The 21,718-nt window shown below is 46.5% G+C and overlaps 1 protein-coding gene across 2 annotated transcripts in view; it reads right to left on the bottom strand.

Annotated features, from left to right (window-relative positions):
- The window catches only part of AMOTL1 (angiomotin like 1), a 114,780-nt gene that overhangs the window by 20,133 nt on the left and 72,929 nt on the right, over nt 1-21,718 (bottom strand). For both annotated transcript variants that reach the window (XM_079786952.1, XM_079786953.1), the window contains exon 7: nt 3,489-3,634. In XM_079786952.1, coding sequence (XP_079643078.1) covers nt 3,489-3,634 — 146 coding nt within the window. The remainder of the gene's footprint in view (nt 1-3,488; nt 3,635-21,718) is intronic.

Raw genomic sequence — 21,718 nt, 5'->3', positions numbered from 1 at the left:
GCTTAGTAATTATAGCATTTGCTGGCATTGGGAATGGGGTTAAGAGTTTTTAATGTTATGAGGAAATGCTTACTCTACAATGTTAACTGAAAAATCCAGAATAAAAAATTATATACAACATTATCACAACTCTGTCTATCTATCTAGGAAGAAAAAAAGACAGAAAGGAACTACTTAAAAGCACTAACCAGCCCTGGTCAGTTTGGCTCACTGGTTAGAGCATCGGCCTTCGGACCGATTTCTGGTCATGGGCATGTAACTCAATTGCGGGTTTGATCCCTGACCCCAGTTGGGGGGAGTGCAGGAAGCAACAAATCGATGTCTCTCTCTCACATCAACATTCTCTCCTTCTCAATGGAAAAAATATCCTCAGGTGAGGATTAAAAAATCAATAAAAAATAAAAATAAAAGCACTAACCATGTTTATCTGTATGGCTGAATAGACATTTCTCATCTTCTTTATTCTCTTCTGTATTTTTCAAATTCTCCATAATTATAAATTACTATTGTAATAGAGAATCGTGCGTGTGTTTATATGCACGTGTGCCCAGGTGTATGTCTGAATGAAGATTAAAATTGCTCATTCTAGATAATTGTGGAGTAACTTTCTTCTAAAGGTTTGAGCCTCTACAGACGAGTAGCTGACAGCCCTGAAGAGGCCAGAAGGGCATGAACACCCAACACAACCACTGAGGAGATGGAAATTAAGGTAAAAATGACCTTTGGAAACGTCACATCCAGTATGGACTGAGAATCCTGATGAACAATTTCAAATTCTTATCCTCAGACTTTGTTTTCTTCCAGCGACAAGTTTGGGCCGTGATCATGAATCCTAGGCACGTTTCTAACTTTCTGGGAAGTGGCTGGTGTCAAAAATCAGGCCGAGGCACTTACTAATCTGGTCCTGAGTGGGGAGACCAGATGCCATTTCCTGTCATTCTGCATCTGGGCATGCAAATGCCTTGCAGGTGACTCAGATCCTGGGTTTAACCCCTGACTGCACTGGCAAGGGGGAACATGCTGGGATTTAAGAGCTGCTGTGAGGGGTGTTCTCACTTAGCAGGCTGCACTGCCCTGAGCTAAGCCTGTATCCTAGCCAGAGCCACTGGAATAAAATGGAGGTGCTTCCGATCTTTCAAGGGGAGCGGCAAAAACAGCAACTTTATTTATTATTTTAAAAAATATATATTTTTATTGATTTCAGAGAGGAAGGGAGAGGAGAGAGAGATAGAAACATCAATGATGAGAGGATTATTGATTGGCTGCCTCCTACACAACCCCTACTGGGGATAGAGCCTGCAATCCGGGCATGTGCCCTTACTGGGAATTGAACTGTGACCTTCTGGTTCCCATAGGTTGATGCTCAACCACTGAGCTACACCAGCCTGGCAAAACAGCAACTTTATAGCCTTTTTTACACCTGCTCTTGGGATCAATTTTCATGTGGCTCTTTAATTCATTGCGCCTTTGATTGCTTGATTCGATTTAATAGGCACTTGAGGACCTACTAACTGCAGGTTCCTGTTATGGATGACTCATCTGATCAAATATGTTGTGAGTACCATTCATACACCACGTACCCATCCTAGACTATATGCAATTTCCTCAGTGTGTAGGTACTAGAAGAGCTTTGATCCCTGCTGGGCAGAGTGCACACTGTGTGTCCCCAGTGCCTGGAACAGCACCTGGCATCCAGCAGGTACTCAGTAAATACTTGCTGAGTGGATGAATGAATATTATCCCTAATCAACTGCAAGATTCTCGAAGGCATGGATCGCTCTCATTTACCTTTGCATCAACCTGAAGCCTAGCAAGGAGTATATTATGATGAAGATGGTTGATAGTAACAATAATTACATCAGCCAACATTTTTAAAGCACCACCATGCCAAGCTTTGTGCTTTATATGTAGTATCTCATTTAACCCTCCCAATAACAGTGAAAGGCACACTCCTTTATTATCTCAGTTTAAGGAAACTGAGGACGAACGAGATCAAGTGACTGCTCAAGGTCGCAGAGCTGACACATCCGTCCTGGGGTCACGAAGCTCACTCATCGCCGTCTGGCCCGAGAGTCCCAGCTCCTAAGCATCCTGGGGAGGGTGGGAAGCACACACAGGAGCCATCTGGACTGAATAAGGCCCTTCAGAAGGAACCCTAATAGGAACAAGGAGTGCGTCTGGAAGCCAGACATGGACATTTTGGAGAGGCTACACACAAATCAAAGACCTTATATGGATACAATGACAAGAAAAGATCCACAATGGTGATCAGAAAGAACCTGTCTCCAAGGACTTCACAGCTTTTACTTTCACAGAAATTAAAAAAAAAAAAAAAGATTAAAAATTTATAACTTTCCTTTGTTCCTCACACGGAGAAGGAGCCTCACTAAGTGGTTTCAGTGATAAGGATAATAAGGGTCCTGGCCTCAAAGCAGACCCCCTGTCCTTCAGGGCCGAGGCCACTTTCTGGGCACCTGGTTTCCGACCCGATGAGCTCCTCCGTGGTGACAAGGAAGATGCCGTGGGGCTGCTGCCCTGGGATGGCTCATGCTAGCATTCACACCGTAGTTTCCACACAGGACTTACAGGGTTTAAAGGCTTCTAATGGACAAGACCCTGGAGGACTTAACAATCTTCCCCTTCAGCTGCTTTAACCTTGAAGTTTGCTGAGACACTGAGTTACCTGGCATCAGGAGATGTTTCTGAGGAATAGCTTTTTATTTTCAACAACAGCAGCAACCATTGAACCAATCACGGCACTGTTTTCTGCCCGTCGGGCAGCAAGCAAAGTACTCTGCGTAGACCATCCGGGCCATGCGTGCTCCAGACTGGGGCTTCTACTGTCCACATGGCTCCCGCCTACCCGGCCAGACCTCGCCTCCTTTCCTGACACTGTCTACAGCCTGAATCCCCTCGCTCGGACCTCGGAAGGGGCCGTTCTACCTCCACAGTCGTGGGATCACTTTCCTGGATTTGGGGGGTGGAGGGGGAGGGGTCATTGCAGGCAGAGCCAACTTCTGAAAACTGGAGACAGGCTTGCTGAAGGCCACCCCTGCTCCACCCCACAGAGGACTTTTGCCTTTTTTAATGCAATCAGAAGTCCAAAGACAGGGTAACTGAACTATTTTTTTTAAATTGTTAGTCTGTTTTCTGTACAGGAACCAGTGGTTTCCAGTCCTCCCACTTATTTCTAGCCCTGAACACATGCCAACCAGCGGGCGGCAGGGGGGTTGCAGGCTGAGGGTGAGCTCTCTGCTGATGGTATTCACGTGTGCCTTTCATACTTTGCCTGGCTCTGGGTTGGATCAACTCCGTTTTTATTAATTTTTATTTGGGAGATCTCCTACATTCCCCCCTTTCCCTCCACCCCAACTCAACTCCTTGGAGTTGGCTCTACTTGAGGGTGCTGGGTTAGAAAATGGAAATGGAGGCTCTCAGGGCTCTGCCGCCTCCCCCCGCCCCCCTCCAATCATCCCACCCCGTCTCACCTCCTCTTCCAGCTTGATGACCCTGGCCTGGGCATTGCTCAGAGCCTGGTCCAGGATTTCAATGTGTCTCCGGTGATCCTCGCTTGCAGTCCTCACTGCTGCTAACTCCATTTCTAACTTCTCCTTTTCCTTCAAGAATTCTTTGTCTAGAAGGGAGACAAAAACAAAACTACAGCTATCAGAAAAAGTGTTCCCCTCTGGGCTCACTGCCAGCCTACATCTGGCAAATATTAAAAACAAGAAGCTTGGAAAGAGTAGAGGGTCGAATTACTGCTTTTGCTCCCTCTTAATAGCTGTGGTGTGTGAGGTAAAGGTTTTCTGAAACAGCAACGTTAACTCTATAGACACACTCAGTTCCAGAGACGAACCAGTGACCCCACGTTCCCCGTAACTCACTTCTGTACATTTCCTCTAAGGCTGCAAATTCACTTTTTACCTACGATTTCATGTTATGCTTACAACCTCCCCAGTTTCCATCTTCCAAACCAGGGGTAAAGGGCAGGCAACACTAACAACAGCACTAATATTCTCATTCACAGAACAATAAGCCGCGGTCCAGAAGTCTAAGCTCTTGGTCTGAGGCCAGACAGCAGAAGGGCGCTCCCAGCCGGGCCTCCCTTCTCTGGCTGGATCCTGTTCCCACAGGACCTGGCCCCACATGTTCCCCTTCTTCTGTTCAGGAAAGAAAAGGGCATTGCTTTGGATTTAGGGCAAGGGCTTTCCTCTCCCTGACGGAGTAACGGATGGAGATCGTGTTGGCCCGTGCCCAGCACGTCCACCCGCCCTCCTGTAGGCGTCCCACCTCCCGTCTCACTAAGCGGGCAGGGCCGATGGTGTCACGGGATCGGAATCATTTAGTGAAAACATTTTTCCTGTGGCAAAGCAATACATTTTATTTTTTAAATAAGTTAGAATGGTTAGATACGTGTTTTTTTTTATAATATGGAAACGCGTGAGTGGACTGAATGTGTAAGACTAAGGGGTTGGTTGAATAAACTACTCTGAGCCCTATTGTAGGACAGGATGCCACCATTAAAATGAGTGAATATTAGAAACATGAGGGGGAAAATCCCCATTATTGAAAAAAGGTGGTTACAAGTCCCTATGCACACTACTCCATATTTTTAGAAAGCAGCATATAAGTAAGCAGCAGCAGCAATAGTTAGAAATTGCTTTTATGTGCCCACACTGGTTATCTCTGTCCTCCTTCAACCCACACTGAAGCACAGGGAACCACAGTCTGCACGCGATACCAGCATGTGCAGGGGCTTTATTCATTCATGACTTCCTGCAATAGTCACACACTAATTTAACAACAGATGTCAACAGTAAGGACTAGCCGTATGGCAGTGAAGCAAGAGGAAAAACGCTGTGCTTAAGGAGCAGCAAATGTGACCGCAGGACATGAGGATGAAAAGGACACTTTCAGGCTGCAAATACCCAGGTAACAAACACACAATCTTAGAGCGGGAAGAGATCACAGGAAACATCACCATCCAGTTGCACCCCTTTCGCTTTAAGGGTCAGAAAAGGAAAGCCCAGGAGTGCAGGCACTTGGCCCGGATGTCCCCACCCGCTGGGGCGGGGCCAGGGCCAGAATCCCAGGCCTCTGATGTCCCATGGCCATGAGCTTCCTGCTTGCCTGCACCGCCCTGGCCTTGTGAGGTATGTCCACGGGATCCGCGTGCAATGCGACAGCCTCGGGACTGACAGAAGGAGCGAGCAGCCCTGGAAGCTACTAGTAAGTAGTAGCCGTGCTGCCGAGAAACAGTAGCATCCGCTGGAAACAAAATGAGGCCCCAGGGACCCCGCCTAGAACAGAACACTCCTCTTGGGCTCTTTATGCTCCACTGCGATGCCCAGCCACCCCTTTTCCCGCCTTCAGTGGCATTTGAAATGCTGCCTCTGAAATGTCCTTCCCAGTCCGTGGGGAACAGGCTCTGGGCCCCACCATCCACACCCTGAGCAGCCGGGGACCAGGACACTTCACTCTTTCTGTGCACAGCCCCTGACGTTGGAGCCCCAGCTCCCTGGGCATGGACATCATCTCAACGGGCACGGTGCCCACTGGCACCCAGAAGTTACTCAGCAGGCAGGCCTGGGAATGAACCACTGGATCTCCGAGCTTCTACCTGCTTATCAACATCAGCCCAAGAGTTCTCTCTGCTGAAGGCAGCCAAGGACACATTGATTTTGACCAGAAGCAGTAAAATGGTAGACTGAGCCCAAGACTAGAAGCCACAACCAGGGCTTCTTGCAGTTTGCAAATCGATGATCACAATCATTGCTGTGTCCCAATGACAGCTGTTTACACACACACACACACACACACACACACACACACACACGCTCTGGCACTCGCTCTTTCCTTGATCGGCAGTATCGCATTGTGCTCAAGAGTGGACTTTGGCATCAGGAAGAACTGGATTCACATCCCAGGCTCATCACTCGGCAGCTCCGAGGTGCAGTATCTGACCTCTCAGAGCCTCAGCTCCCTCATCATCAAATGGGAATGATAACACTATGTCGCAGTGCTGTGCCGACCCTGTGGATGGCGATAGTGCATACAAAGTCTGAAAGAACCTAGACATCTAACACTTTATCTGTTTGGGTCATTGTTGATTCCCTGAGCCTAGAACACTGCCTGGCTCAGTAAATGTTGAATGAATAAATGACTTTCTACCATGTGTGAAGTTCATTGCCAACTGTACAATAAATGGCAACTCTTGCTAGATGTACGGTATTAGGCCTTTGTTACACAGCTGTGCCCTCCACCTGTGCGGCCACCACAGAGCAGATGGCTGGTACAGACCATGGACATCTGGTTCCCTTCTCCGCCCAGGCTGCTGGAACCTGAGCGTCCACTACAGGACAAAGATGTGGGGACTGGGTGAAGACTCCATTATATCTGGAAATGCTTTGTAGCCTCTGGAATTCATGGGTGAAAACACTGTCCGAGTTTGGTGACTTTAGACTTCAGACTGAAGCGTGCCACTTAGTATCCCCCGCCCTGGCTCAGAGCTCCCAACCCACTGACAGGAAGTAATAAAGTTTTTTTTTTAAATTTAACATATTTTATTGATTTTTTACAGAGAGGAAGAAAGAGGGATAGAGAGTTAGAAACATCGATGAGAGAGAAACATCGATCAGCTGTCTCTTGCACACCCCCTACTGGGGATGTGCCCGCAACCAAGGTACATGCCCTTGACCGGAATCGAACCTGGGACCCTTAATCGAACCTGGGACCCTTGAGTCCGCAGGCCAACGCTCTATACACTGAGCCAAACTGGTTTCGGCAGGAAGTAATAAAGTTTTAATAAAGTTTTAAAAACAACCATTTGTGACAACAGTAATAACAATATCTAAACTGCTCATGTATGTTGAATGACTGTGTTCCAAAATGGTGACATGCTATTCCCTTTATGTTGTTATTCCTTTAGGTTTACTGTAAGAGGTAGGCACCGCTATTATTCCCATTTCCAGTTGAGGAAAATGACGCTAAGAAAGGATAACTAACGTGCCCACAGAAGTGATGCTCATCAATGGGAGAGCCAGAACTCGCATTCTCACCTAGGCCATGTCACAAGCATGGCTCTAACCGCCTCCCCGGAGCAAGCGTGCAGAGATAGAGAATGGCAGGATGGAAGCAGGAAGTATAGAAGAGCTCAACTATAACACAGCTCACTATTGCACAGATTTAAGTATGTCATGGGTCATGTCATACTTCTCAACATACAGCAATTACACCCACATTGTATCCACTTGCAAATACCAATTAATTAAGCCTCTACTATGTGGAAACATCAGAGAGTCCTGGTTAAAAGCATGGATCCAGAATCCAGCTGCCTGGGTTCAGATCCAGCTCCACTACTTAATGGTTTTGTGACTTTGGAAGCAAAAGCACTTCTCTGAGCTCCAGTTTCCTTGCTTTTAAAGTGAGGATCACAACAGTACCTACTTCAAAATGCACACAGGAAGTGCCCGGTAGATGTCAACTATCATAATGCTGTGGTTACTGTGGTTGTTCTGAAAAGTGTGATCATTCCTGGGACTACAGGTGAGCAGGACAGCGTTCTGTGCTCATTTGGGTGGGAAGCAAGGTGGGCATCGGCACAGGATGCTATGAGAACATACAGGACATCTAACTCAGGCCGGGGGCAGAGGGGGAGGGGGTGTCAAAGCAGGGAGCCCATAAGGTGGACTACCTGTGCCTCTTTCAGTCCCTGGAGACTTGGGGCGGAGGTATGTCAGAGCCATTGAAAAGGCATCTCTTGGGAGATGTCAAGGGAGAGTCCCTTGAGTGAAACCACCTCATCGGAAGGTCCTTTCAGTTTATCATGAGCTAAGCCCCTGGGGAGGGATCTCAAGAAAGACCAGCCTCACACTGAATTTTTGGTTGGGCTCCAGTGTGTATATTGAGAATTCCTAGAACAGGCAAGTTGACACAAGGGAACTCTTGCCCAGAATGGTCTGTTTACTCAGTGGATCTGAATTACCCTGGACTGCGTGGAGCGAGGAGTTGTTTAGCCTGATGGCTCCGATCCCACTGACACAGAGATGCCTGCTCATACACTGTTTACTCTGGAAACCACAGCGATGGCACAGGCTTTGTAGCCAGGCCGCCTGGTGTGGTTCTGGCACCTTCATGACTGGCTCACCTTGGACACATGGCTTCACCTCTGTGCCTCCATCTCTTCCGATGGAGCCCATAAGATCGATGTTGCAGGACTGTTGTGAGCATTAAAAGGACTCTCTGCAAAATACCTACCACTGGGCTTGCCACCTAACAGCTAACATATATTACCGGGGGCTCACTACATCCCAGGCACCGTGCCCCGAACTTGACAACTGAACTTCACTTAATCCTCACAACTCCATGTGACAGCTGAGGAAACGGAAGTGCAATGGGCTATGTCACTGGCACAAGGCCAATGGCAGTTGTTGTATCTCTACCCAGAGGTTAGTTTATTTGCGTGAGGAAGAAGCAGAGTGGACGGAACTAGAACTGGGCCCAGTAATCAAAGATGCTCCCTTTGTATCTGACCCGCCCCTTTGCCAGCTCTGGGTAAGGCCCGCTGTGGACAGCCTGTTGAAACTGTTTCTGAATTACTATCTGAGCACTAAGCGTAACTGCTGCCTGAACCACGGGACGGTGGGCCCTAGTAACCTGCCAAGAAATACCGTGGGCTGGGCTGGGCTGGGCATGTGTGGGGACCAACAGTGGGGTATCAAGGCACCATGTGTTGTGCTACTAGTTTTGTGGGTTTTTTTTAAAAAACAATTTTTTATTGATTTTTAGAGAGCAAGAGGGTGAGGAAGGGAGAGGGAAGGAGAAAGAAACATTGATCGACTGCCTCCTGCACACCCGCAACTGGGGATCAAACTGGCAACCTTTCGGTGCACAGGACGATGCCCAAACCACTGAGCAACACCGGCCAGGGCGGCACTGCTAGTTTTTAATTCAGTGTTTCCAACTTACAGCTGGAGCTCATGAGGAGGGCAAAGCTTCAACCTGGCCCTTCTCAAGTAGGAATCAATTTCTAGGCCTTTCCTCATGTAAAGGTTTTTGATGAGTTTTCCCCAAGCTCAATAAAGCTGGAGGGACAGAGGAGTCCAGCTGCTGCCAGCCTGACCAAAGGGTGACTCGTGCCCTGGAATGCTCGGAAGGCAAAGGACAGGTCTTCCTCTCCCTCCTCTCTTCTTTCAACTGGAACCAAGGTTGGTCCTTTCAACTGGCCGGTTCTTTACAGGTTCACATCTGTCCTGGATTGTGTGTGTGTGTGTGTGTGTGTGTGTGTGAGAGAGAGAGAGAGAGAGAGAGAGAGAGAGAGAGAGAGAGAAAGAGAGAGAGAGAGAGAGAGAGTCTATACACATAAACACAGACTAAGCTAATCTTGTTCAAGCTCTGAATCCCATATGCTCACACAGCAACGCACAACGAGCACATTTGGGCACCTGCTTCTGCAGTCATTTCTCTGGCATTTCTCAAGGAGGTACTGGTGGCCTTGGATGTGGGAAGAGGAAATGGTGGGAATAGAATTAAGGGAAGAGGCAGGTACGATCCAACAAACCTCTAAAATGCCAATGACAGAGGAGACTGATGTTGGGAGTATAATCCCTGGGCCCCTCTGAAAGAAGAGAGCTCAAAGAACGTAACCAGAGAAGAGGCCATAGATGAAGGAGAGGCTGGGTAGGGAGGCTGAGGTTGCAGGTGGCCAACAGTGCCCGGGGCCGTCTGTTTGTATTTAGGGGTCTGTTTGCCCCCCATCAGCACTGGAGGTTCACCAGGAGAGGGCCTGCCAGAGGCAAGTGCTTCCTAATCTGGAGATCCATTCGGAGCAGACAATGGTCACATGTCTGCTCAGGAGACACTCTGTTTTGAAGAGCTATCGACCGCAGCCCTGCATTACAAAGTTCTGGGAAGTAGGCATGCCTGCAGTGCAAAGCCCTTCTCATCTGCCCCTGCCCACCATTTGACACGTGGTCAAACCTGAAGGACCACGTGACCCAAGCTGGGCCAATCAGAGTCTCTTGTCTGGGGACGTGCCAGTAGGAGCCTGGCAGAGGTGGTGATGCAGACAGGCCACCTGGCGCTCAGGCTAGCAGCCACATCCAGCATGTGCGTTGGAGAACAGAGAACGCCGTGCTGTAGAAAATGAAGAATCAGGCAGATGGATGGAGAAAAGTGGATGAGAGCCCGTGGAGGGAAGGTTACAAACAGAGACACACACACAAACAGACTCTTAAGTACAAACTACACCGTAATTCTCAGACATGCCAGCCCTGGCCCCCAGCCTTGTGAGGCCTACCTGCTCGTCCTGCCTGGGGCCTCCCTCACACAGCCATGCACTTCAAAAACAGTCCTTGCTTCTGGCCTTAAGCTAGCTCAAGCGGGTTTTCCCTTTTGTAATAAAAACATCACCAGGACACTCCCCTTTTTTCTTTACACCTCTACTCCCTTCCCCACCAAGAGGACTTGGTATTTGGTAAAGCCTTAGACAATGCTGACCAACACTAATGGCATTAATTCTGGTAACTAGAAACCTCTCCACAATGCTGATGCGTGGATTCTTTCTTATGAAAAGATGTCAGGACACTTATTTGCCATAGTATCTCTCCCTAAAATCTCTCCTCCTGCTCCTTCCTCAAGGATCCTTCGGCCCGGAGCTCCCTGGCACCGTATCTTGTAATACGGAACAGATGCTGGCAAGGAGTCCACTCCACGGGCGGCTACAACCTACTTGAAGAGCCAGATCCATTTGGACGATCTTGTGGACACCAAAAGGGGTTTCTTTTCTCTGAGGTTGTGGGAGTGGGACGTCAATGGGAAAGAATTTCATTTACTTCACTATTTAGGTTCATCCCGCCTCAAAGGTAGTCCACAGTCAAGAGCTCATTCTTCACATCTGCTCGCCCTCACTCCCTCACCCCAGTTTGAGAGTCAAACTGATGAACCCAGAAAGAGACCCCTCAAACTAAACCGAACACAGCACTGTCCATATCATTTAAGAGTTATCTGTTCACACGAGGCTTATGTGATGCAAAACCACGTGAAAGGCGACACACTCATTAACTCAGCAGTGAAAAAGCAATATAATACAAAGCTAACCCACGAGCCCCTGGCTTGGCTTTTTGATGTCTTTTAAAGTTTTGCGGATGAAGTTTCTCAGGTAAGGAACCTTGTTGTTTCTGGAAAGGGTCTTTAGCTCTCCACGGTCCCTGTAGGCCATTGCAGGTTGCCGAGGTTCTGCCAGGCAACTGGAGACATAGGCTGTGAGCGGGCGGCTGACTAGGTCTATTAACCAACACAGGTACACTCCAGTGAGGGCTTGTCTTAGGTGGCTGGGAGAGAGAACTGTTTTTAAATGAGTTTTGTAATAAAGAATATTAAAAACTAGAGGCCCGGTGCACGAAATTCGTGCACGCAGGGGGGTTGTCCCTCAGCCCAGCCTGTACCCTCTCCAATATGGGACCCCTCAAGGGATGTCCGACTGCCCATTTACATCTGCTCGCCCTCACTCTTTAGGTGGGATCGGGCCTAAATGGGCAGTCGGACATCCCTCTCACAATCCAGGACTGCTGGCTCCCAACTGCTTGCCTGCCTGCCTTCTTGATTGCCCCTAACCGCTTCTGCCTGCCAGCCTATCACCCCCTAACCACTCTGCTGCCAGCCTGTTTGCCCCCAACTTCCCTCCTCTGCCGGCCTGGTCACCCCTAACTGCCCTCTCCTGCAGGGTTGATCACCTCCAACTGCCCTCCCTTGCAGGCCGGGTGCCTCCCAACTGCCCTCTCCTGCTGGCCATCTTGTGGTGGCCATCTTGTGTCCACATGGGGGCAGGATCTTTGACCACATGGGGGCAGCTATATTGTGTGTTGCAGTGATGATCAATCTGCATATTACTCTTTTATTATATAGGATAGGAGTGCAAACCAAACTGTCCTGCAGAGCCCTGGGAGAGAGAGAAGGAAGGGAGGGGGAGAAGCAATGTTGGGGCCAGGCAGGAATGAGGTGGAGCTAAAAAACGCACCCCTGTCTGAACCAAAATTGGTCTTCAGCTCTTATGCATTTTACATTCGGAGCTTCCAAGTAAGTTTTCTTTTAAACGAGTGTTCCGAGTTTCAGAGCCACTGGATCAGACATGACAAAAAGGAACAAAAGTTGTGGAAGTGACTCCTGTAAAAATGCAGGGGAGAAATCTCCTGGAGATGAATCCATATGAGAAAGTGAGCCTGACGTGTGAAGGCTTATTCAAACTTGGTTGCCCCAATGAAGGAGGAAAATAGACATTTCCCCTTTTACATAGTACTGTGGCGGCAAAATTACTCTAAAAGACGAGTCCGTTTCCAAGGCCTGCCCGAAAGGCCACACACTCAGGAAGCTTTTCTGATCCCTTCAATGACAGGTCTCCCCTGGACAGGAGGACCCGCACATGTACTAGTGCTTCGGGTGGGAGCAGTGCTTCTCTAACCTGTATCCCAGGCGCAGAGGCGCGTCGGCGTGTCCCGTTCTCCCTCAGCGGCGCACTTCAGCGCCTGTCTGCACCCTTCTGGCTCTGTAGGATTCGGAGAATCTAAGATAGTGGAAGTGCCTCATTTATGAAGAGATGCAACAAGTGTAGGCAACAGCTTATCGAATAAGAGGATGCTGTTGATACAGGACCAAATTCCAACTCAGTCTTTAAACTAAAAAATTTTTTAAATGACAGTTTTCAGACACTTATCCTTTGAAAGTAATAAGCCCAACCGCCAACTCTTCTGTTGACCTAACAGAGGAAAACATTTTGGTCTTCACATAGTATTTTTGTTACGTTATGAAATTTACCTATTGCTCTTTAGTATCTAGGCCCCAAAGTGAGTGTGTAGCACCGAAAGAAATATATCGCAGGTAAGATCTGGTAAAGTATTTATTTGAATATCAGTAGAAGTTGTCTTGAATATAGTAATTTTCTCTGACCTATATCCTATTGCATTCTATTTCTAAAAACTGTACTTACACATTGAGGTGTAACTGAGTTTTTGTAAAACTTCATTGTTTTTTTTACCTATGTAGCTTGCAAACTTGCTCGACTGAATACACACCCATTCATCCAGCTCAGCTTCCATATGTACTGCTCAACCTTCCACTTTATTTTCTTTTTTACCTAAAATAAAAATGTCCTGCGGCTTCCATATCACTGCTGACAGCTTAATAACCAACTGGGCAGCGAGTTAATAATGCCACATAAAAACAGGATGCGCAGGGCAGATGGTTCTGACTAGACACCTATTCGGGAATTAATTAGAAAACAAACCTGAAGACTTAAACTTTCCATAACCACCACAGAACAGGTCCTTTTATTGCCTTCTCTTTCCTTAATGTAAAAAGATATACAACAGACACCTCTCTTTCCAGGTATGACAAAGTAAGACCCTACCAGACGATTTGGCTCCTCATGCAGGAAACAACCATAAAACTTGGACATAGAACAAAGAGCAGCGATCTGAAGGCAGTGAAGAGTGAACCTGTGCAGACAGACGGTGGGAGTGCAGCTCACGTGGAGAGGAAAGGAAGCATCCCACAGGCATGGCAGGTGCTACGCCTCGACTGTGGCGGTGGTTACATTTCACCACACTGCACCCTTAGAATGTGCACATTTACTTTATTATATGTACGGTAAGTATTTATTTTGTTGTATGTAAATATATCTAAGTAAATGCCTAGATATTTATCGGTATGTATTATTAATTATATTCATAGGTTAGTTTTACATAAGGCGTTGGGTCATTATTATAATACCCACCTACAGAACTGTGTTTTTTAAATGGGCCCTTTGAATGGCTTAACCCCCAAACTTGGCCCAAAGATAGAAGTTCATGCTGGGGAAATTGTTATATGTGGATAAAAAAGCAGTTCATTTTGGGTTGATCAGGGAGAAAGCAATGTGTTGCCTGCAATTATATTTTCTCCCTTTCTTTAACTTCTGCAACCCCTCCCATGATCACTGTTGTAACTTGCTCTGTTTTTCCCCCTCTTTTTTTTCTACCAGTCTTTTTGTAAGCAAAAGACCAGTCTTTTGTAAGCAAAAAAGAAAATTAGTAACAGATGCAAGCTTATGTTTAATGGTCTAAAACCAAATTTCCTGGACTTAAAACAAACACTTTGTCCCTCAACGTTTTGCATTCCATTAAGATATAGCTGCCTGCCCTCACTACAATTCATGAGCCCAAAATAGTTTTAAAAACAAACTGACAGAACCGACATCACAGAGTCACTCATTGCATTCTGCTTATTTTTATCAGAGAACAAAAGCTTTAATTTCACAGACATTTTGAGAAAAGTTTTTTTTTAAAGACTCTAAACTTTATTCTGGTCTCAACAATTTTGTTTTTATATCTGAAGAGATACACTAGATTATCAAACAAGGCCTTTTACTATAATTGGCTCTGGTTCAAAGACAGATGTAGAAATCAGAAGGACAAATTGTGAACTCCAGTAGTTAGAACTCACCTGAGGAGAAATGGGTACATTACTACGAAGTCACAGTACAGGGCTAAATAATTTGAATCCAAAGAAGACTTTTAGTACAAAAATTATTTAACATTCACTTACTGCCCTGATACTTCCAGGGGTAAAATGTGAAATGTTTCATCACCCCCAGAGCCAACGGAGGCGACTAAGGGCAAACCATTCGCTCATTCTTGGTTGCAGTTTCTTCGTCAGTGAAACATGAAGGCCACGCTCAATGAATTCTAACACCACTGGGAGTCCACAGCTGCCACCTCTCACATCAGCATGTGTCTCCACCTCCCCGGCTCAGGGGTGGCTCCCCAAAACGTCTCTGCACCTCCCCGGCACAGGGGTGTCTCCCCAAAACATCTCTGCACCTCCCCGGCACAGGGGTGGCTCCCCGAAACGTCTCTGCACCTCCCCGGGACAGGGGTGGCTCCCCGAAGCATCTCAGTATGACTCTGGGCTCCGGCCTCAGAATGGCCTGAGTTCAAAACCCGCGTGCTCTACTCACCAGCTTGATGACCCGGGACAAGTTACTCTACCTTCCTGTGCCTCAGCGCCCGCACCAGATAGAGACAATGCACCCGCAGAGGCTAGCTGAGCGCGGGGCTCACACAAAGTGCTCAATGAGTGCTGGCAGCCGTTACTGTTGTAAAATGGCCACAGCAGGCCAGCCTGAACCGAGACCTAAAGGGGAGCAAACGGGAGCCACCCTGCAACTCCACCCGAGGATAAACTTTTAACCATCAGCCTCTGGAGAAACTGTCATTCCCAGGGGCAATCAAATGGGCTCTTAATGAGCTCAAGTTCAGAGGACACATGCACTGAAGAGGCCAGACTTGTGACCTTTAAGGTCCTCCCCAACCCTGGCATTTAAGATCTGCAGACCTCATCTCACAGTAGGACGCTTATGGTAAGACACATGGCACTGCTGAGAGGCACCCCGAAAGACCTCACTATCCAGCAGTTAACTACGAACCCCAGGGCTAGTCCTGCCCAGCCCTATCTTTCAACTTTAGCCAATTTTGGATCCCAACTGGATAACTAAGGTTTGTGACTACATTTGCATGTGTCTGTTTATCTAAAATGAAAATGGTATGCTCACCTGATTAGGGCTTCAGGAAAAGATGACCATGAGCCCAGCTGGTGTGGCTCAATGGTTGAGCATCAACCTATAAACCAGAAGGTCACGGTTCAATTCCCGGTTGCGGGTTCGATACCTGGTAGGGGGCGTGCAGGAGGCAGCCGATCAGTGATTCTCTCTTATCGTTGATTTTTCTCTCTCTCCCTTCCTCTCTGAAATATATACACTGAGTGGCCAGATTATTATGATCTCTGAACACATAATAATCTGGCCACTCAGTGTGTGTGTGTGTGTGTGTGTGTGTGTGTGTGTGTGTGTGTGTGTATATATATATATATATATGGTTAGTTAGAAGCCTGGTGCATGAATTCGTGCATGGGTGGGGTCCGGCCAGCCTGGCCAGGGAGAGGGGACATGGGCGGTTGGCCGGCCTGCCTGCTGGTCGAACTCCTGGTCGAGGGGACAATTTGCATATTAACCTTTTATTATATAAGATATAAACTGAGTGGCCAGGTTATTATGCATTCAGAGATCATAATAATCTGGCCACTAGGTGTATATATAAAATGACCATGAAACTCTCTCAGGAAAGAATACCAATTGCATCCTAATTTATAAATTAAGCAATTTACAAAGTAAGATCTAGAGAACTTCTGCAGTTCTTTCTTATTCATCCTCCTTATGCTCAGGTTCCTTCTTTCTCTTCCTTCCATGACGGGAACAGGGGTCAGCCCACCATGGCCTGCAGGCCAGGTCCACCCACAGCCTGATTCCATAAATAACGTTTCACTGGAACTCGGTCGCTCCCACTTGTTTACAGACCATCTGTGGGGCTTTCGGCTACAGGGCAGAGCTGCGTGGTTGTGGCCTGAGATCACGTACCACCTGGCGCTTCACAGAAAACGTTTGCCGCCCTGTGGCCCGGAACACAGCTAGCTCACAGGAAGTAGCCCATTATTGGAATAAATAGTAATGACTATCACGTCATTCAATACCCATCAAATATTTATGAAATGCCCCTAAGTGCCAGGTTCTGGAAACACATGACATGGGACCACGAAGGTGAGGGTGTCAGACAGGGCCCCTGCCCCCTGGTGCATGCAGTTTAGTCGGGGAAGACAGAACAGGCACAGCCAACAGTTATTTATTCACAGTTGTGCTGAGTGTTTAAAAAGGAAAAAGTACAGGGTGTTGCAGGATTATATAAAAGCAAGACCCGGCCCTATCTCAGGGCTTTCCCGAGCAACTGCCATTTCATCTAAGCTGAGACCTGGATGTGGATTTTCCCGGCTCTGAACTGGCAGGGAACGTGAGGGCTCCCGGATGCCACATGAAATGGGAATGAACTCTAGTATGCTTTCCAGTCTGGGCTTACTCCATCCATGCCACTAGCCATGCAGTGCCAGGACCGGGGACTGTGATAAAGTTTAAGACACTTGACTATTCCATCTCCAAGCAGGAAAGCCAAGCCAATAAATCAACCATAAGTCATGTGCACTTGCTGGAGCCCTGATACCAGCACGTGACCGGGAGACAGTTCTTTAACCAGCTCCGGGCCTTTAAGCACAGACAACCAGCCTCACTGAGTCACACTGACTATTCCACTTGGGGAGAAGATTTGATGGAGCATAAACAGATGCCCTGAAGCTCTGGGGCACTTCTGGCTGTCATGTGGGTTTGAAGTTCCTCAGTGCTGCCTGTCAAGATTGAACAAGTGGCTTAAGCATTCACATGCTCTGCTTCCCAAATCCGCGAAGGCTTGCTGAGCCACGCCAGCATTCTCTGGGAACACGGACCATTCCCCAACCCTGAAAACTGGCAGGTCCTTCCAGACAAGGTGAGTGTTAAAATAGAAGGAGGAAAGATGTAAGGAGCAGGAAGAAGTGTTGCAGAATAAAGGTATTTTATAAAGTCTTCTTCACACTTGCTATCTCTGGTATCTTCCTCAGAGCTCTACTGGCTGAATTAGCAAATTGATCCCTCTGTTTAGAGGAAATGGAAGTGCAGGGAGATCAGGATCTACCTTCAGGTCAGGAGCATGTCAATGAGAGCCCAGGCCTTAGAAGATGCAGCAACTGATCCAAAATTATTTGCTTGAGGCCATGCCTACAAAACCGTTCACTTCTTTGAACTGCACAGTCCCACTAAATGTAGGGGTCATCTTTAAAGAGGATCTGTTAACTTAAGGCAAGAAAATGTTCTTGATTTAAATGACACCACCTTGGCAGGCTCCACGGACAATTCCTTCCCCATTGCCCAGGTGGGTCTGGGTGTCTGGCATGGTCCATGGATTGGCCAGTGTGAGCATCTGCCCACTGCTCCAAAAACCTTTCCATACCACAGCCAACGGTTACTCCAACACATCTCCATCAGAGAAAAAGAGAAGTCAAAGGAGTCAGAGATCAACTATATTACACCAATTTTCATGAAGAGTGCCGCATAGTGAAAGGTTCCCTGGATATCCTCCTACTTGGAAAAAAAAGGAAGGAGGGAAGAAGGCAGGCAAAGAAGAATTCAAGCATTCTTGAGTTGCTCCTATTCTGATAGCAGTTTTTAAAAAAATAATTTTGCCAAATGCCTTGAAATAACAGAATAACTTGGGTATATCTCCCAACATGATGAGGAAATACTGAGCTAAAAAGAATGATTTTTTAAAATATATTTTTATCGATTTCAGAGAGGAAGGGAGAGGGAGAGAGAAACATCAACAATGAGAGAGAATCACTGATCAGCTAACTCCTGCACAGCTGGATCGAACCCAGAACCCGGGCATATGCCCTGACCTGGAACCGAACCATGACCTCCTGGTTCATAGGTCGGTACTCAACCACCGAGTGGAGGAGTTCCATGCAACTAAAGGGTTCCCCTACAGAATGCAGAGAGGAGGTGCTGTATGTAGTAGGAGCTTTGCAGTGACTCAGGAGGAGCTGCAAGCGCAGGCAGCCCACAGGAGGTAAACCAGTGGGCCCATATGTGACAACACCTAACCCCTCCTCCCTGACGACGCCTGAGAGAAACCCACACAAGGTACAATGAAACCCAATGGGCATTCAGAGTAACCTCCTTGTGCTCCATGTAGGTCAACGGAATTCATGTTTACGTCACTGTAATTTCTGCTTCACACGGGCCCTTATAGAAATACAAAAATAGCCAGAGGGATTCTCTTATAGAAAATTATTTTAGTCTCTTTTACGTTCTATAAGAGACAGAAAATAAAATTATCTAAAATAAGATCCAAGGGTAAGATGATGATTACAAGATTCACTGAAAATGTTAAATTACTATTACTTTCCTAAAATATTTTTATTGATATTTAGAGAGAAAGGAAGAGAGAGAGAGAGAAACATTGATGTGAGAGTGCAACATGAAACAGCTAATCTCCCACTGTGTCCTGACAGGGATCGAACGAACTGGCAACCTTTCGGTGCATGGGATGACGCCCAACCAACTGAGCTACACGGGCCAGGGAAAATTACTATTATTTTTAAAACAAGGTGGTCCCACACATTCTTTTGTTGTTAACTTTTAAACCTATAGGAATTATGAGGAAAATCCAAAGTATATATGAGTTCTGACTCATTTACACACATTACTCATCAATTTAAATAAATAAATGAATGCTCAAAAAAAATTTCTCTTTCTTTGAGAGAGACCTTTTAACAGCCATAATCCAACTCACAAAGACTTAATTTTAACCAAATATGTTGAACACATATGGCCTAAAGAACCCCAAAGGGGTGGGAGGTAAGTTCTTGGGTGTCCTGGAACACAACTTGGTTTTATCCTGGAATTACACAAGCACGCCAGAGCAAATCAGCTCCTACTCAACCCAAGAAACTAATAAGATTCCCTCTACCCACCTAGTTTCCCCACATCTAATATTTTATTTTTGGCTTTCTGGTCTGATGATGATGGAAATTCTGCAGTCACCAATTTTTTATAAAGAAACGATTAAAAAGTTTCACTTACTGAGAAGACAGTGCTAAAAGTGAATGATGACAGACATTCCCAGGACTTGGTATGTGTGTGTGCATGTGCATGCTTATCTGTATGTGCATGTGCGTGTGTGTGACAAATAAGTGAATAGAAGCAGAAATCTCAGTAAGTTAAAGAAGTTAAAGGACAAAGACACCCTAGTGTCACACAGACAGACCAAATAGGATGTCTTGTTTTTCAGGAGCAATTTGGCTGCAAAAATATTTGAAAAAACAAACAAGCAAGCAAAAGCAGAAAACAAACACACAAACCTCTGAATGCAACACCACAATGTGATAGACAAAACAATTTGTCACAGTCCTCAAAGTCCTAAGCACTTAATCCAGTGAGATTTTTTAACATGGAGCCATCTCCTAACTGAGAGGAGCACAATAATCGCCCTGTTTAATGTTCCCCCAACCTGCACAGCTCAGCGGCGACTGCCCAGGCACTCCACCAAGGCCTTCATCAGGCTCCAACTAAAGAGCAGAGTTCAGTCTTTGAAGGAAAACTGCCCTGGACAGCAGGGAAATTTAGAAATCAGGCCAGGAAGGACCTTCCCCTTCCATTAACTAAGAGGGCGTTACAGAGCTCCTACCGACAGCTCATTCTGCGAGAGTGCCTTGGGTGTTCTTGGACGGAATGCCTAGCTTCCCCATGAACACCTAGCAAAAGAGCCAAACTTGTTATTCTCTTCTCTGACTTCCCTTCTAACTTTTCCACTGGCCAAGGTGTTTGTCAGAGGCTTCCCACCCGAGCCTCAGCTCCTTGCTAGGCATCACCCAGAGAAATCACTACTCGGCTTGGCGGGCCTGCCTTTCTCTCAGCCAAAGGCTAGCATTCCAAAAGACTCATTTGAGAAGGGTGGCTCCTCTGGAGTGCGCAATGTGAATAATTATGGTTACAAGGCATTTGGAAAGTGCTTTAATAATAGAGTTTCAAGAGGATACATAGATAATGAAACACATGAATAACTCTGAGGCGAGGTAGTAATTCATGCCTGCCATTCTGTACCCACATGCTAAAATCAAAGTCGGACAGAAAGCACCGCCCATCGCTAGCCTTCGGGGCGGGTCTGCACCAATTGCCATTATACCTGCTCACTTAGCTATGGGCCGCAGTGTCAGATGACTCCACGTGTTCAAACTTCAACTCATTCTCTAATCCCAACCTGTTCCTCCTGGTTGTCCTTGTCACACTCCTGTCTCTCTTTTACTGCCTTATTCAGTTCGTCATCCAGTCCCTAACTGTCACTTGTTTATCTTCCCCTACTCTCCATTACTACTTCTGTCTTAGTTAAGACCTCTACCTCTCTTGCCCAGGTACTAAAATACCTGTTATTAGTCTCCTTGCCTCCAGGTTAGTTCCTAATGAATGTCTCTTCTACTGTTCCTTCCTAACAAGCTTCTAAAATATAAGTCTTGCAAACAATAAATTCATAAACACCTTTGAAAAAATATATAGGTGCATATTTTTTATAATCTTGGAGTGGGAAGAAGCATTTCTGAGCATAACATAAAATCTAGAAGGCATAAATATAGTTACTAAAAAAATCTATAAACTAGAGGACGTTATCATCAAAGGTAAAAAAACAAGTGGGGGAAGTAGCGGCAACACAGATGGCAGGAGACATGCTAATTTCCTTAATATATAAAGAGTTCTTACAACTCACTAAGAAAAATACCTATCTGTAAATTTGAAATAACGTACCAAGTCCATCTCTTCGCCACACTAGGAGAGCAAAAGCTAATGCAAACAATTATGAAGCGTGACTATGGCACAAAGTGTCCTGTAGAGACAGGTATTAAAACATTGGTTAGATATCACTGTTAGCAAACTTGCTTCAAATGCCTTGCCTAGATTCAATTATATCACACGTCAACAATGAGACACCTGTAAGCAGTTGAAAAATGCCTCTGGACTCTGTTTCTGCCTTTGGAGCACAATGGAGCATGCTCACACAGAACAAATCATTGCCATAATGCCAGAAGAGCCTCTTCACCTGGATCGTTAATGTTTTATCTTCTGAACTCACCCAACACCAAACCCTATTATTCCATGAGCCCACAGCCTGGGCTAAGAGGCTAGAACCAATGCTCACCAGATGGAACTAACTGGATTTCCCATGTTGGCCTGAACTAAGTGAGAGAATAATATCCCCCAACAAGAAGGCAGAGGATC

Source organism: Cnephaeus nilssonii (assembly GCF_951640355.1).
Source record: "Cnephaeus nilssonii genome assembly, chromosome: 13".
Lineage (NCBI taxonomy): Eukaryota > Metazoa > Chordata > Mammalia > Chiroptera > Vespertilionidae > Cnephaeus > Cnephaeus nilssonii.
This window is presented reverse-complemented; position numbering and strand designations above follow the sequence as displayed.